The sequence below is a fragment of the Tiliqua scincoides genome, chromosome 5, assembly GCF_035046505.1.
Source record: "Tiliqua scincoides isolate rTilSci1 chromosome 5, rTilSci1.hap2, whole genome shotgun sequence".
Classification (NCBI taxonomy): domain Eukaryota; kingdom Metazoa; phylum Chordata; class Lepidosauria; order Squamata; family Scincidae; genus Tiliqua; species Tiliqua scincoides.
In genome coordinates this window covers 36236587-36253300 of record NC_089825.1, presented here as the reverse complement: position 1 = coordinate 36253300, position 16714 = coordinate 36236587, and the positions used below count along the sequence as shown (strand labels likewise).

Sequence of the window (16714 nt, the reverse complement as noted above, 5' to 3'; positions counted from 1 at the left end):
CATGACTGAGTGGGGATTTGAACCTGCATCTTGCAGGTCTAAGATCTAAGATCAGCTCCAGAACCACACCATAAGACTTACCTAAAATGAATTGATATGAGAGATTGGTCCAGTCACTGTTTAATGTATTATTATGAACAGCATTTGTTTATATACCTGTATTGGCAACCTTCAGTCTCGAAAGACTATGGTATCGCGCTCTGAATGGTGGTTCTGGCACAGCGTCTAGTGTGGCTGAAAAGGCCAATCCGGGAGTGACAATCCCTTCCACACCGGGAGCAAGTGCAGTCTGTCCCTGGTCTGTCTCCCTGACTATGGGCCTTCCTTCTTTGCCTCTTAGCCTCAGACTGTTGGCAAAGTGTCTCTTCAAACTGGGAAAGGCCATGCTGCACAGCCTGCCTCCAAGCGGGCCGCTCAGAGGCCAGGGTTTCCCAGTTGTTGAGGTCCATCCCTAAGGCCTTCAGATCCCTCTTGCAGATGTCCTTGTATCGCTGTGGTCTGCCTGTAGGGCGCTTTCCTTGCACGAGTTCTCCATAGAGGAGATCCTTTGGGATCCGGCCATCATCCATTCTCACGACATGACCAAGCCAACGCAGGCGTCTCTGTTTCAGCAGTGAATACATGCTAGGGATTCCAGCACGTTCCAGGACTGTGTTGTTTGGAACTTTGTTCTGCCAGGTGATGCCGAGGATGCGTCGGAGGCAGCGCATGTGGAAAGCGCTCAGTTTCCTCTCCTGTTGTGAGTGAAGAGTCCATGACTCGCTGCAGTACAGAAGTGTACTCAGGACGCAAGCTCTGTAGACCTGGATCTTGGTATGTTCCGTCAGCTTCTTGTTGGACCAGACTCTCTTTGTGAGTCTGGAAAACGTGGTAGCTGCTTTACCGATGCGCTTGTTTAGCTCGGTATCGAGAGAATGAGTGTCGGAGATCGTTGAGCCAAGGTACACAAAGTCATGGACAACCTCCAGTTCATGCTCAGAGATTGTAATGCAGGGAGGTGAGTCCACATCCTGAACCATGACCTGTGTTTTCTTCAGGCTGATTGTCAGTCCAAAATCTTGGCAGGCCTTGCTAAAACGATCCATGAGCTGCTGGAGATCTTTGGCAGAGTGGGTAGTGACAGCTGCATCGTCGGCAAAGAGGAAGTCACGCAGACATTTCAGCTGGACTTTGGATTTTGCTCTCAGTCTGGAGAGGTTGAAGAGCTTTCCGTCTGATCTGGTCCAGAGATAGATGCCTTCTGTTGCAGTTCCAAAGGCCTGCTTCAGCAGGACAGCGAAGAAAATCCCAAACAAGGTTGGTGCAAGAACACAGCCCTGCTTCACTCTGCTTCGGATGTCAAAAGGGTCTGATGTGGAGCCATCGAAGACAACAGTGCCCTTCATGTCCTTGTGGAAAGATCTGATGATGCTGAGAAGCCTGGGTGGACATCCAATCTTGGGGAGAATCTTGAAGAGGCCGTCTCTGCTGACCAGGTCGAAAGCCTTTGTGAGATCTATGAAGGCTATAAAGAGTGGCTGTCGTTGTTCCCTGCATTTCTCCTGCAGTTGTCTAAGGGAGAATACCATATCAGTGGTGGACCTGTTGGCTCGGAATCCACACTGCGATTCTGGATAGACGCTCTCTGCAAGTACCTGGAGCCTCTTTAGTACAACTCGGGCAAACAGCTTTCCTACAACGCTAAGGAGAGAGATGCCGCGGTAGTTGTTGCAGTCACCCCTGTCACCTTTGTTCTTGTACAGCGTGATGATGTTTGCATCCCTCATGTCTTGAGGTACTCCACCTTCTCTCCAGCAGAGACAGAGGATTTCATGCAGCTCAGTGACGATGATCTCTTTGCAGCATTTTAGGACTTCAGCAGGGATGCTGTCTTTTCCAGGTGCCTTGCCAAAGGCAAGGGAGTCCAGGGCCACGTGAAGTTCTTCTAGGGTTGGTTCACTGTCAAGCTCTTCCAGCACAGGCAGGCACTCAATGTTGTTCAGTGCTTCTTCGGTGACTACATTTTCTCTGGAATATAGCTCAGAGTAGTGCTGCACCCAGCGTTCCATCTGCTGCGCCCGATCCTGGATGACCTCGCCTGTGGCAGACTTCAGAGGGGCAATTTTCTTCTGTGTTGGACCTAGGGCCTGCTTGATACCATCATACATCCCCTTGATGTTGCCCATGTCAGCTGCTATCTGTATCTCGGAACAGAGCTGGAGCCAGTAGTCGTTAGCACATCTCCTGGCAGTCTGTTGGACTTTGCTGCGAGCAGTTCGGAGGACCTGCAGGTTGCGCTCACTGGGACAGGCCTTGTATGCTGCTTGAGCTCTCCTCTTTTCCTCAATGACTGGTGTCAACTCCTCAGAGTGGGCTTCAAACCAGTCTGCCGCCTTGTTGGTCTTCTTGCCGAATATGGACAAGGCGGTGTTGTAAACGGTATTCTTGAAATGTTCCCATCTGTTGGATGCGTTTGCGTCGGCCGGGCCTGGAAGAGATTCCTCAAGCGCTTGTGCAAATTCCTCCACTTTTCTCTGATCCCGGGTCTTGCTGGTATCAATGCGAGGTCTTCCTTCCTTTTTCGTGTGATACAGTCGCTTTGTTTGCAGTTTCACTCTGCTGCACACCAGGGAGTGGTCAGTGTCGCAGGCAGCACCATGATAACTGCGTGTGATCTTGATGCTGGGAAGGCTGGAGCGTCTGGTGAGGATCAGGTCGAGCTGGTGCCAGTGCTTTGATCTTGGATGTCTCCAAGAGACTCTATGTTGGGGCTTTGTGTTGAAGAACGTGTTGCTGACACAGAGACCGTGATGACAGCAAAACTCTAGCAGGCGTTGGCCATTTTCGTTCATCCTCCCAGTGCCAAACTGACCTAAGCAAGTGGGCCATGAACTGTTATCAGCACCAACTCTAGCATTGAAATCGCCGAGGATGAACAATGGCTCTTTTACAGGGATTTTCTTGACAGTGGTGGCCAGGTCATCATAGAATTTGTCTTTGGCTTCTGCTGGAGACGACAGAGTCGGTGCATAAGCACTGATGAGAGTGATAGGTCCTGCTGATGACTGGAGCTGCAGGGACAAAATTCTTTCACTTCCCACAGTAGGTGGGATGATGGATTTCAGCAGGGTATTTCTGACCGCAAAGCCAACGCCATGTTCCCTGGTTTCGTTTGGTGGTTTTCCCTGCCAGAAAAATGAGAAATTTCTCTCCTTGACAGATCCGGAATCTGGCAGCCTAGTCTCTTGAAGGGCGACGATGTCCATCTGCAGTCTGCTCAGCTCCATGTCGATGACAGCTGTTTTGCGTGCGTCGTCTATTTCTTGCAGGTCATCAGAGAAGCCAGGTGTCATTGTCCTAACGTTCCAGGTGCCCAGCTTTAGGGCAGTAGTTTTCTGTTTTCTGTTGCATGGTGCAGAGTTGTCGATCCGCTTGTCGGTTTTCACCCTAAACCCCACGCACCCCATGAGGTTAACGGACCGTGGCGAGGCAACACCTTACTGGCTGGGGACTGCCCAGCTTAAGGCGGGCGGTAGCTGCCCAATGAGATGCAATGATCTCTCCCACCGTCGGAAGCAGCCCCTGGCGTCATGCTCTACGCCAATCGAGCAAAGACTTATAACCGGTAAACTGCTGCTTCCCGTGTTGTGCCGACGCCGTATGGCGAAGTTGGAGTGTCCTCTCCAGTGCGCGAAGCCTGGGTAAAGAAGGTATGGAGGATAGGCTGTTACCCATGCAGCAAATCCCCCCTCTCCACGTCGCTGGAATGGTCCAATGGAAAGGCAGAAGCCAATACGGTTGGTTCCAGCGGCGTCGCAGGAGTTGCCAGAACGTGACTGTGTTCAGCCATGAACTGCCTAAGGGACTCCGGCTCCTGATTTTGCCTCGAGGTTGACTCCTGAAGCCTTTTCCAGAACTGGATGTAGCCACAAGGCAGTGGAGGTTTGAGGTCAGAGTTTCCTTCTCTCAGATGAGCTGCCTTCCTAGGCTGACGAGTCCCATCTACCCGGTGGGTATATATACCACTTTTCAACATAAAGCTTTACAGAGAAAATCAAACAAACAACTAATGGCTCCCTGTCCCCAAAGTGTTCACAATCTAAAAAGATGCAAAAGAACGCCAGCAGTCAGCCACTAGAAAAGACACTGCTGGGGTGAGGAGGGCCAGTTACTCTCCCTCTGCTAAATAAGAGAAGAGCACACTCTGAAAGTGCCTCTTACCCAATTAGCAGGGGTTAATGTACACTAAATATTCTTGAACCAGAATTTTTCTTTTAAAGATTATTTTTGCTTTGTTGCTTTTCAGGTGTTTACTTAATACCTAGATGAAGAACTCCAAATTGCTTCTAGTTCAATACTTGCTAAGGTTTTTGACCATAACTGTGCAGTACTATGAAGTATACCATTTGTAAGATTATGCTGTCTGTACCAAATCAAGCATCCGGAAGAGATCTTTGTTGACTCTATATACACATTGCACAGCACTCTGTACTTCAGTCTCTTCACTGATTCCCACCTTTTTGGTTATAGTTCATGCTTCCTTCCGTCTTTTTTATATTTCCTGTGCACTATGCCAGTCGTCTTTCTCCCAGTATTCGGCAGTTCTGATGTGTTGCCAAGTATGTCCTCTTTTTCTTTTGTTTCTGAACTTCTCATTCAGTCTAATATTCAGCCATAGAGGGGAAAGTGTTTGGATGGGCATGTATGTTTGTATTCCTCAGTAAAGGCAAGAACCAGGTCCATGTGTTAGTCCCATCATAACAATAGCAAGTGGCAATGAAATAACAGGTGTCCCGTTCTTTGGTTTGTTGAAATGAATGGGGTTAGAGACAGGAAGAGTTGTATAGGGCTTGAGGGAGAATGAATGGGAATGCACACAGTGGACATTGCACACCGAAGTCCAGATCTGTGAATGTCAAGAATCTGTATTTGTTGGCATATCAAGCCGGCAACTAAAGCAAGACTTTGAGATTTTTTGAATTGTGGAAATACATGCTATGGGGAAAACCATCTCCCTTTTAAAGTAGTGTTTTCTAGGTTTAATTGTATTGGTTTAATGATGGCCTATTAGGAAAGATACAGAGTATATCATTTTAAGAGGATAGTTTAAAACTCAATTCTAACAGGATAAAGGTCTTGGTCCATAGCAGCCATTTTCAGTCTTTTTCATCTCATGGCACATTGACAAGGCACTAAAATTGTCAAGGCACACCATCAGGTTTTTGACAATTGACAAGGCACACCATGCTGCCAGTGGGGGGCTCACATCCCCCATTGATCCTACTAATAAATGACCTTCCCCCAAATTCCTGTGGCACACCTGTGAACCATTCATGCATACCAGTGTGCCACGGCACAGTGGTTGAAAATGGCTGGTCTATAGGAAAAAGTCTATATATAAAATGTTTGTATGTATAGATACGTTGTGCCCAAAGTTTGTAAGTTGTTAGATTGATGGACCTTATGATTGCCGCAGGAAAACCTTGCCAAATATCTTACACAAGTTTGCTTCTGTTAAGCAAATTGTGAGCATGTGGCTCTAGTGACATTCTTTATTGTTGTTCGTCCCATTATTCTTTTAGTATTCTTTCAGAAATGTACACTTCAGAAAGAAAAGGTATAGTATATTAACAAATGGCTATACAGTCCTGTTATGTGCACTTAAAATTCAACTGAAGTTGGTGAGTTTAGCTGCCTTGAGTCCCTTCGGGGAGAAAGGCAGGGTAATAATAATAATAATAATAATAATAATAATTAAATGTAGCATTGAATCTTTATGTTCAATCTGAACACTTGTACAGAGACTTCCTATTCATTTCCAGAGATGACCAGTAAATTAACATTAGAACGAGGCAGTCTATTGTTCCTCCTTTTTTAAACTAAACTTTGTTATAATAAAAGAGAGAGAAAAGAAAATGCATAATAAAATGAAAGGAAAAACAAACAATAAATAATATACAGATAAAGAAAACCTCTAATGTGGCATGACCGAAGTAGAATATTCTAATTACTTACATCTTAATAATCTAAATTTCCACCCATACATATGTTATATCTTCAACAGCCCTTTAAAATCTATATTGTTCCTTCTAGCTTCAGCTATGTTGTATGAAGTATAAATATTTTATAATTATCTATTGTCAGAATGACTAGGATGTCTGAATGCCTATGGTTCCACAAATGTTGGGTGGAGGGGAAGTTTTATTCCTAAATCTTGCCTCTTAATTTAGAGCAGTGATTTTCAAAGTTCCAGTTTCTCAAGGACCACATTCCACTCTGACCTGTTTGCTGAATAGTGGCTACACATTGCGGAAAATTCTGGTGCATGTTCTAGGATGCACACTTGGTTATCCTGGGTCATTAGTCAGATCTCTTGGCTCCCATCATTGCCCTTCATAAATGAAAGTGCACCTTAAAATGCATCCCAACACTTGTGCAACCACACATAGGAGGGAGAGATGGGCAAGCTGTCCTTCTGGGAAGCTTGGCAGCCATTACATAGTTCTAACTGAAGAACTCGTAAGGAACTTCAACAGAACCCTCAGGTTCCTGAGAACACAACTTATTCAGAGAAAGGGAGACTAAATATGAACTGGTAGTCTGACTCTCCTGGCATGGCTCATTATTAAGTCCCAAGTGTCATATTGCTGCTTTGGATCCTCTTAGGGAGAGAAAGGTGGGTTAGAAATGTAGTAAATATTGGTTTCCCACAAACATTCTTCTGTTCACAGAAGAAATAGCCGACTAAGTTCCAAACATTTAAGTAGAGTGGGGGAGTGTATGACAGTGCCTCCTGGTTTGTTGCTTCTTCCATCCATCTCCCTCAAGTTCCAATAAATTCTGTAATCTTATGTTGCAACAACTATAGTGGTCTGTGTAGGTCACTTTACTCTTCATAGGTGTAAAACTCCACCCCTCCCTTGCCAACATCCTTGCTAACCTTTTGATACTCGTATCATTGCATGGCGGAAGTGATATAGAGAGTGCTCTGATGATGATGGAAGGAGACTCTTTAGTTCCTTAAAGACTTCTTAGGCACTGATGGTTAAGACTGTACTGTTCAGGTGGGGTAGCCCTTTAGCTTTTTTGATTTTTACTCTGTTTTATGTCCATTCTGATATTTTGTTGCTGCATATTCACTTTGGTTGGTTGGGTTTTTTAAAGTTATGTTTCAAAACTTTTGAGTCTTTCTGAGGTCTATTTTAGTGTGAAGGCAGCATACAAACTATTTTTTTAAAATGGCTACTGTTATCTGAGCTTGAGGTATGTGGTTGGTTCCCATTGCTGGATTTTGGTGCATTAAGTGATGTCACTTCATGAGCCTGTAATAGAGCTGGTACCAGCTTTAATTATGTATGTTATTTTGTATACTATACTACATTGTATAGTGTAGTACAGGTCCAGCCTATTTATACATGGATTTGACTCAACACAAATGGCCCCTGCAAATGAGAGAGAATGTGCTGATCCTTGGAGAAGGGAAAAAATGCATCCCTTTAAAATCAGTTTTAAAAACTGAACAGTCCTTTAACAGCAGCCTCCTTAATGGGGGGGCAGTAGGCTAACAATCCATCAATCCTTCTCTCTCCTGGGGACCCCACCCTTCCCCAGCATGTGAAAGAAAGGTGATCATTTTGCATTGGTGAAGGGAGGGGCTGAGTGAAGTGCTGATGGATTGTTTTCTTAATGACTTATCTTAGAGTCAAAAGTCAGCAAGGCTGTTTTTCAGTCACTGGAGCAAAGAAACTTTGTTTTTTTTTTAAATTGATTTGCTATAGTGCATTTTTTTATCCATGTGAGTGCTTCTAAGGGAACCCATGCGAATAATTAGTCTCAGCCTGTATTTGGCAAGCTTCTGGGGCATGAAGATGTAGTAATCACTGGTTGTTCAAAACTGCTTGATTTTTTTTTTCCTGCCTTATCTATCACCCTAGCTGTTTACAGGTGTTGAAGTTTTAGTAAAAAGAAGAATTCAAGTACTTGACAACACTGGGGTTTTGACATTGTGTCAGTGAATTGTCTATATGAGCAGCCCAGTTCTAATCTTCCTGGTGCCACACAGTACAGCAGTCCTGAAATGGATGCTGCTGTATCCTGCAGGGCCTGGAAGCTGCTGAAGGTCTCCTTGAGTGAAGGGAACAATTGTCCCCTTAACCCAAGTAAAGCCCCAGCCCCTGCAGTGGGGCTTCTCAAGTCTGGGCAAGCTAAATCACTGGTGCAGACCTGAGAAACCGTATGTTGGGCTTCTGAGCCCATCATAGGGGGATAGGATCCAGCGGAGGAGGCCTCCACCAGTCACATCTCCCTCCCTGGCTGGTCCCACCCCCCATTCTACCCTCCCCTGGCCCAAGAACGCCTCCTCCCACCACGCTCACCATGCCTCTGTGCCACTGGGAGCATACCTTTGTTCCACCGGTGGCTAGGAGTTCCCCCTTGGTGCCAATAGGGTGGTGCAGGCCTCTCCACTGACACAGTTTACTTGGAGGGTGGCACAAATGTGCCTTATGGCACATTTGCGACATGGTGCTGGGCTGCAATGTTGGTGTTGAAACCTGATAGGATCAGGCCCTTAGTGTCCCCATTCTGTCTGAAGATCAGTTCTGTATAAATCCAAACCCTTTCTCTTCCTATATTTGAAGTTGATATATCAAACTCACTACTACTTCTGCAAAAGGTCTAGAAGAATACGAACACCTATAACTGCCTCTCACCTTTGCAGATATTAAGTAGCTCAGGCAGAATATTGCTGTATTTCTAACATTAATGTGAGAAATAGCACTGAGATTCTTGTTCCTTCTACTTCCACCTCTGTGTGTCTTTCCTCTAATAAGCCATATATTTCATTACCTGTTCTTTTTCTAGTATAAGAAGTTTTTAGAACAATTATGTAAGAATGTATAAGCCTATCTCTTAGAAGAAATTGTTAGAGGTCTTCAAAACTAAGCAAGGCTGAAAGTGTCATCTTGTGATCTTAGGCTTGTATGTTGACATTTCTTAAAAAAAAGATAATGTTTTGATCAAGCCTGTGCTGTAACTTAAGCTACTCAATTAAAAACAAAACTTGTAACACATTAACAACATCAATAAAAAATCAGAACCTTATAAACTCTTTAAATATTAGCATTCATGTCCAATAAATATGGTTCTCCTAGTGGTGTTGAAGATGTAATGTAGTTTTCAGTTGGGGTTAGTTGGTGTAGGGTAACACTGTTCATTACGAAGTCAGAATTGGCTTTTAGAGTCCGATGAATGAAAGTCCACAGTGTAAGACTGCAGCTTTTTGTGTGCAAGAAAAAGGCATCTGTGTTATAACAAGAGGAGGAAACCCAATTTAGGCAAATGCTGGAGTTCCTACATAACAAAGGAATGACTTATTTTCTAGCTGGAGTAAATATTTATACAAATACACTTTTCTTTTCAGCTGCTCATCAGAATTGCTATCGCACTACCAACTTGGCTAGAAATTTTGTTCTTGTTGCCCAGCAAGGCTGTATTTGGAGATAGGAAGGCAGATGAGCAGTTTAGACAAAACCAGTTTGTTTTAAGGCAGAGTTAGAGGATTTGGCCTTTATAAATGAAAAATAAAATGTATAGGAGAGGATGGCATTGCAAACTACCCAAGAGTTCAAGTGGAAAGCCAGTTAGTATGAAGGGAGTGCTTAGAGAGAACTTAATGCATAATTAAAACTAGAAGACACCAGTTCTGCTGATTTTTCTCTTTCACATTTTAATCTATTGTATATAAACCTTCTTGTGCTAATCTTTTGGTCTTTGAGACTAGAATGGTGAAAAAATTAAGAATGATATACAGTGATATGGCCCTCTTATTTAGCTTTCCTGTGTTCAACAATTTACCCTTGCAGTTTCCCAGTTGCCCATTGTAAGTAGGGTTATAATTGTCTTATATATAACATAGATATGCACAGGAGGCTTGGTATGCTAAATATCCAGTGGCAATTGTTTATACTTGCATAAATGTCTGGCGTAATTTGATCCCTTGTCTTTACTCTTAATCCATGTAGATTAGCAAAGAAGAGAGGGTTGTATATTGTGTGAATGTTTTGTATTTCACTTGTTGAAGTTTCAACAAAAGAAATGAACAAAAATTTCCACTGCAAATTGTTTGCTTATAGAGAAGAATATTTAAAGCATCAGCCTAACCTGGTCCCCTCTCCAATTATAGTCTTCTAAAATAAAGTTCTGTATCCTTATACTATACTGCTGTTCTCTAAATCATGGGATTTATGGCCTCTCTTCATGAAGCATGAATAGACAGATTGTATCTGACTCTGTTGTGTGTTGTGGCAATAAAATAGCAGTATAAACATTTTCTTAACTGCTGCAGAAATGAAATTAATATTAAGGAGAAACCCACTTTATATTATTATAGTATAATAAAATAGTCTGTCTTTTGCATGGCATGCAGGGACTGTAGGAATAAGTTAACTAACTTCTATGAAGCGATGTTCTCTTCCTGTGTCCAAAAAGACATTTTGGTTACAGACTGGGGTTATCTATTTCTTTGTTCTAATTGTCTCCTATTGTGGCTATCTGTCAAATTCATTTTATATTAGGCATGTGTGCCTGTCTATCCATCATGACTATGGGATCCACCTGCAGAAACCAAACCTTAAACCACCAACTAAGAAGCAATACAGTGTTTGACCAAGACAATTTTCTACTAATAGCAGAATGGCATTCAAAACAGTTCTTTTATCTTCTTTCCCAGCCCACGTTAAAATACTTTAAATTTGCTGTAGCCATCACCCTAGAGCACATTGCATGTTGCCTCATTTTGGCTGTTAAATGCCCCTTATTCTTCCTCCCAGTCTTTGAAAGAAACTAACTTAAAACTAGATAGCAAGCGCCAGAGCAGTACAACGCTTGTGGGGTGAGGAGCTAGATCATGAAATCATATAAGGGCTTAAATATGTACATATGTCTGTTAATATGCTAACATCTGAGACATGTTTAAAATGTATCCTGGTTCTTTGGCATTGAACCTGAAAGGGCTTAGCATAAAGTTCTTGCAGCTACTGTTGGGCTCATTCCGAGTGTGACTGACGATCATTCTATTGTCTGACTTGTAAATCTCTGGAATGTGACTTTTTGAGTTTTTTCATGTTCTAATGACTGAAAAAGTTTAAAATGTTCATTTACTTTTCAAGAAATTTAGGATGCAATCCTAAAGATCTTAGCCAAAATGGTTCCATTGAACCAAAAATGAAGCTCCATTGAACTCAGTAGGACAAAGCTCGGAGTAAATAAGTTTATAAAACAGAGTTTGTAAAGCATTGTTTATATTGGTGTTTAATAAATATAGTTACTAGATGCATAAGCTGCACTAAGTGCTGCTTTTTAAATTCTGTTTTTACAATTTAGCTAGCATGTTTCTGCCATTCTGATTGTCTGTCTGTTTGGAAGTTGTAAGAACTAGAAACTTTGCTCCCATGTGTGCAGACTTCACCCTAGAGTTACCTCTTTCCATTGCAACATTTTTACAAGTATACATAGCTCTAAATGTTTCTGTTAAAAGTACATAACCCAATACAGCAGTTTTTGATTGTGAAATGTCAGTTACAATTATGCATTTTCTGTAATGTCACTTTAGCTTCATGAAGAAAAACAAATCACTTTGGGTAAAATTAAAATGAGCTGCCATAATGTACTTCCATGTGTGTATTACAGTTGTGTATTTAAAATAAAGTGTGTGTGTGTGAGTGTGGAAGAAAGAACTTTTCATATGGGAAAAAATGTGTATTTCTGAATTTATAAACTAGCCTCATTTGTTCTCATCTGATTTATTTTCATAGCTAACTATTGACTTGCTCTTAATATTACTTTGCTTTTGAGCCACACCCATCATATTAATTGGTATCCTCTTCTCCTGGTCTGCTATATGAATTAGTTGTTGGCCATTGAGGTAAGTATTGTGATTCAAATTCATAATATGAGATGCTTGAAGTAAATTCATTAATAGCTTAGTAGGAAGTGTACATAATTGGGGATTTCTTGCATACTGTTAGAGTACAGATTGTCCTATGTGATTACTAAATTTTGCATTTTAATCTGTTTCTTTTTCATAGGTGCTGGACAGTTTGCTAGCACAATATGGAACAGTGGAGAATTGTGAGCAAGGTAATATGCTAAACTTGAAACTGTTTTGGTGTTTAAATGGGAACTAAGCAGAAAATAACATTTTTATTTCTTTTTGTATTCTAGTGAATACTGACACAGAAACTGCAGTAGTAAATGTAACCTATGCAAATAAGGACCAGGCCAGACAGTAAGTGCAGCTTTATTTTGTTTTTAGAATTTTGAACCTTTATTGACAGGCTAAACACTCTTAAAATTTTCTGATGGTTATGTTTAACCTAGATATAGTTGCAATAGAAAGGGTTCTCCACTCTTGATCCCATTCTGCTTTGTCACATGCTAGCATCTTTTCTCTTTGCTTTTAAGCCATTTTTGAAATCCTAAAACTACGCATTCAGTAGTATGTGCTAAGGACAAGTGGAGAATCATTTCCAAGCTATTGTCCAGTCTAATGACAACTCAAATAGATGTGAGTGAAAATTGTATTGGTGCTTTGGGGCCCTGGAAAAATTCCTTGTGAAATGAACAGTATGTATGTCAGTGAATATGCATCAATCTTAACAGCTTTGGTTTGAACTACATACTGTGTTTCTCTGTCTCTTTGAGGCTGAAGACTTGCAAATTCCTAGTTAATGTATCTGAGAATTACAGAACTGGTGGTAACAAAAGCTGCTGAACATTCAAATTAGTGTATTCTAATTTGTCTGAACATTTGTCTGAACATTCAAATTAGTGTATTCAGTGTCTACCCTACCTATTCTGATTAGAGAGGGAACCTACATTTGAAATTTGCAATAAAATAAGTGCTATAAAATGTACACTACAATATGCAAATATGTGTGCATTGCATCCAAAGAATATCAACTCTGACGAAGTACCATTGAAAGTACTTAAGATTTAAGTTACTTAAGACTAGCCTGTTTCAATGAGTTCAGCAGTGCTTAGTCATGATTCACTTTCTTTGGATATAATGCACCACCACCATGTTCCTATTAAATGGACACCCAAACAAGGCTTTACAGTGCTTCTATAAAATAATCACTTTTCAGACTTTGATAATTTTCCATGGAAGGGAGCTCTGTAGAACAAGGCAAGCCACTGAGAGCATCACTCATAGCATGCTATTACTATTAAAATAGTCTGATTGCGTATAATGTTAAGAAGGTGGTCTTGAAGGTCATAGAGATGTATAAGTGAAAAGGGCAGTCTCTGAGGTATGCGCAACCTAAGTGGTCTGGAGTAGCAGTATTGGTGGTTTATACCAAACTCTGATCTGTCCCAGTAGTTCTATCTCTTAAAGTAAAATTCTCAGGACATAGGGAATGCCCTGGTCAAAGCAATCACCCCATTCTCATTCTTGGGAGCCTTTCCGTTAGCAACAAATAAAACCTTTCAAGAATTGTCCTGCAGAGGTTTGCAAAATCCCTGCCCCAAGTAATTTGCCAACACCTCATGACCAACAAAAGCAGAGACTACAGTTGAATGCACATGCCCAATCTTGTCTGATCTCGGAAGCTAAGCAGGGTCAGGCCTGGTTAGTACTTCGATGGGAGACTGCCTGGGAATACCAGGTGCTGTAGGTTGATACCATAGTCCAGGGCTTTTCAAACTGGGGTGTCGCAACGCCCCAGCCTGTGGGTCCTGGCCCCTGCCCCCTTAAGGGGCGGGGGCAGCCTGGAGGCAGGGAGGAGGCAGTGGCGTGATCCCCAGGCTGGGGATCCCCGGCGCGACCTGCAGCAGGGCTCCCCGCAGCAGTGAAAGTAGATGCAGTCTCCTTGACCTTCCTACTAATCATATCAAAACAGAGCGTAGAGAAGCTTTGGTATAGTATTCTCTACTAAGATGGTAATACTTACTATTGAAACACTCAGCCTGTGAAATACAGCTTGTTAATATCTGTCTTCTCCTTTCCTCACCAATCACTTGCTGTTCCTCACTTTCTCAACATTGGTGTGAAATTAGACATTTGGAATTTGGGGCTTTTTTTAAACTTGGAAGTTTCTGCCACCTTGTGGCTAACTAAAATTATCAGCTTGGTTTAAGGGTATGTCGTTTTGTGCTTGCTTAAAATAAGTAGAATATTTCTAGTGAGGGTTCTTTGGGCTCTCCAGCCAGCATTCAATAATTCTAGTTAAGGTTATTTAACCTGCACTGCTAGCTTAACTGACTTGACTTTCCTAAAGCATCTGATGGTGCTGAACATTCTCTCTTACAGGACTTTTCAACTTTTTGCAAGGTCAAAAATGGAGAGATGCCTGGGATGGTGGTGCATCAGGCAATACACGGCTATATAGCTGCTTGGTCCTTGCAAGAGTGGCGCATTTTAAAGAAGGAAGGTGCAGAGCCAAGGTCCAACTGTAGGTCAAGACATCCACAGCTGTTGTGTCTGGTGGCCTAAGGGAAGGGTATCTTGGGTAGACATCTGGCAGTCCAGGCATAAGGCAGCAACCCTATACACACTGCCCTGGGAGTAAGCCCCATTGGACACAATGGGACTTGCTTTTGAGTAGACATGCCTAGGATTGTCCTGTAAGTTGTATAGGACACCATTTTGTTTTTGGCATCCTATACAATGTACAGCACAATCTTATGCATTTCTACTCAATTCTATGCATGTCTTCTCAGAAGTAAGTCCCATTGTATCCAATGGGGCTTACTCCTAGGACAGTGTGTATAGGATTTTCAGCCTGGGTGCCAGGTGTCTACCAAAGATTTTACCCTTCCTTTAGGCATGCCCTAGGAGTATCTGAAGAGAACTCATCCACCTCAAAATTCCTATGAAACTTATGGTCAGGGACTAGATTATGGGAAAGGGAGAACTTTCTACCTGCCATGGACTCATACCATGAGATGCTTATTTGACCTGTAAATCGGACAGTACGAATGCAGTAACTGACAGCCTAATTTGTCTTCATGTGGTATTATAAATAGGTGCTTGCCTGATTATTTGTGGAGGAGTAATGGTTACCTCTAGGCAATCAGGTGCAACCCCACAGCAGTTGGGTGTGAGCAGCTAGAGAGAGAAAGATTGCCAAGAATGGCTGGCTGCTTGCCTTGCCCAGAGAAACAGATGAAGGGTACTAGTTCTGCTGTATGTGCACTTCTGTGCTAAACTTTGGGGTAACCTGAACTGAAGTGGGTCTCAGAGTGGTGACTGCTTTTATTGGACATGAGGTATCACTTGATCTCAGTAGTGTACACATTTAAAACTCTGATGGGAAGAAGCCCCTCAGGTACAGTTAAAAAGGCACAAATTATTGTGGTATGACTTTAAGTGTAAGTAGATGTATTCTCAATGAGCACCATGTTTTCAAGAGAAAAAAGATTATGGGGCTTGTTGGATTGGTCTACTAAATATTAAGTTTGTTGGGTTTCCTCTTGTAGGGGAGTGAAGAGCATGTGAAATAGTTTTGTGGATTTTGTAACATGTGTTCATGTGTTCTTACATACAACACTGGTCCATATTCAGATGAACAAAGGGACTGCAGTTTGTTCCAGACAACAAAGGAAATACAGAGGGCCTCCCCATCCTTAGATTGGGTCTGTGGGGGGCTCCCACGTGCACCTCCTCCAGAGCATCCTCTGAGCCCAGCAGATGCTGTACATGTCTGTCCGTGTCTTCTGCTGGGCTCGGACTGAACCTTACAGCCTTACTACAGAGGGCTTCCCCAGGCCTCCTAATGACTTTTAAGGCATTAAAAACATCACTTTGTTTTTTTCATAAAACTGGAAGTCGCTTTTTAAAAATTGTAAGGCACAGTCTGAGCCCAGTAGTCCAAGTCTGAGTTCCACAGAGGACCTTCTGTAGGGTAGGGGGTGCATTCCCCAATATCCTTGGTTTCAGTTAACATCCTTTAGGAAGAAAGATGCAAATCTACAAGTTGTGTGTGTGAGAGATGCTAATCCATGGTTTAGTGATGAAAGTGGGCACATGGCTGGAGCATTTTCTTAGTTGTCCAGTGGTCTATCTAGAAAAGTCAGCCAGATTAACAGATTCATCACTGAGCTGATTTTTAAAAAAATTTAAAATCCATAGCTGCACATATGCATCTAGCACATGTGCATCTAGCACATGCATCTGCACATGTGCATCTAGCACAGGAGTGTCCAAAGTTTTTGGCAGGAGGGCCACATCTTCTCTCTGACACTGTGTCGGGGGCCAGGGGAAAAAAGAATTAATTTACATTTAAAATTTGAATAAATTTACATAAGTTTAGATAAATGTATATTAAAGATGAACTTATATGAATGAATGAAGGTCTTGCAATAGCTCAAGGCCGATAAAAGGCCTTGCATAAAGCAAGGCTGGCCTTTCCTTTGGTGCCGCTGCTGCATCACAGATGTGAAACAAGCAGTGGAAGGAGCCCTCATCCCACAGCTCACGTGAGAGGAAACAGTTGCCCTCACGCTAAGACCAGTTGCATCGGGCCAGTGTGGGCTCCAAAAAATCTCCGGAGGGCCAGAGGCTCATCGAAGACTGGGGGTTCCCTGAGGGCTGCATTAAGAGGCCTCAAGGGCCACAAGTGACCCCAGGGCCAGCGTTTGGGCACCCCTGATCTAGCAAATTGGAATGTCATTGTTTCAGTCCAGTTAGCAAATCCTGTATTGTTGCAGTCATTGGAGTTAAACAGACAATGTA

At 42.5% G+C, this 16714-nt stretch overlaps 1 protein-coding gene across 4 annotated transcripts in view; it reads left to right on the top strand.

The window, feature by feature from the left end:
• The window catches only part of IGF2BP3 (insulin like growth factor 2 mRNA binding protein 3), a 92561-nt gene that overhangs the window by 44426 nt on the left and 31421 nt on the right, over positions 1-16714 (top strand). For all 4 annotated transcript variants that reach the window (XM_066627699.1, XM_066627698.1, XM_066627697.1 and 1 more), the window contains exons 4-5: positions 12066-12117; positions 12202-12265. In XM_066627699.1, the coding sequence (XP_066483796.1) occupies positions 12066-12117; positions 12202-12265 (116 nt within the window). The remainder of the gene's footprint in view (positions 1-12065; positions 12118-12201; positions 12266-16714) is intronic.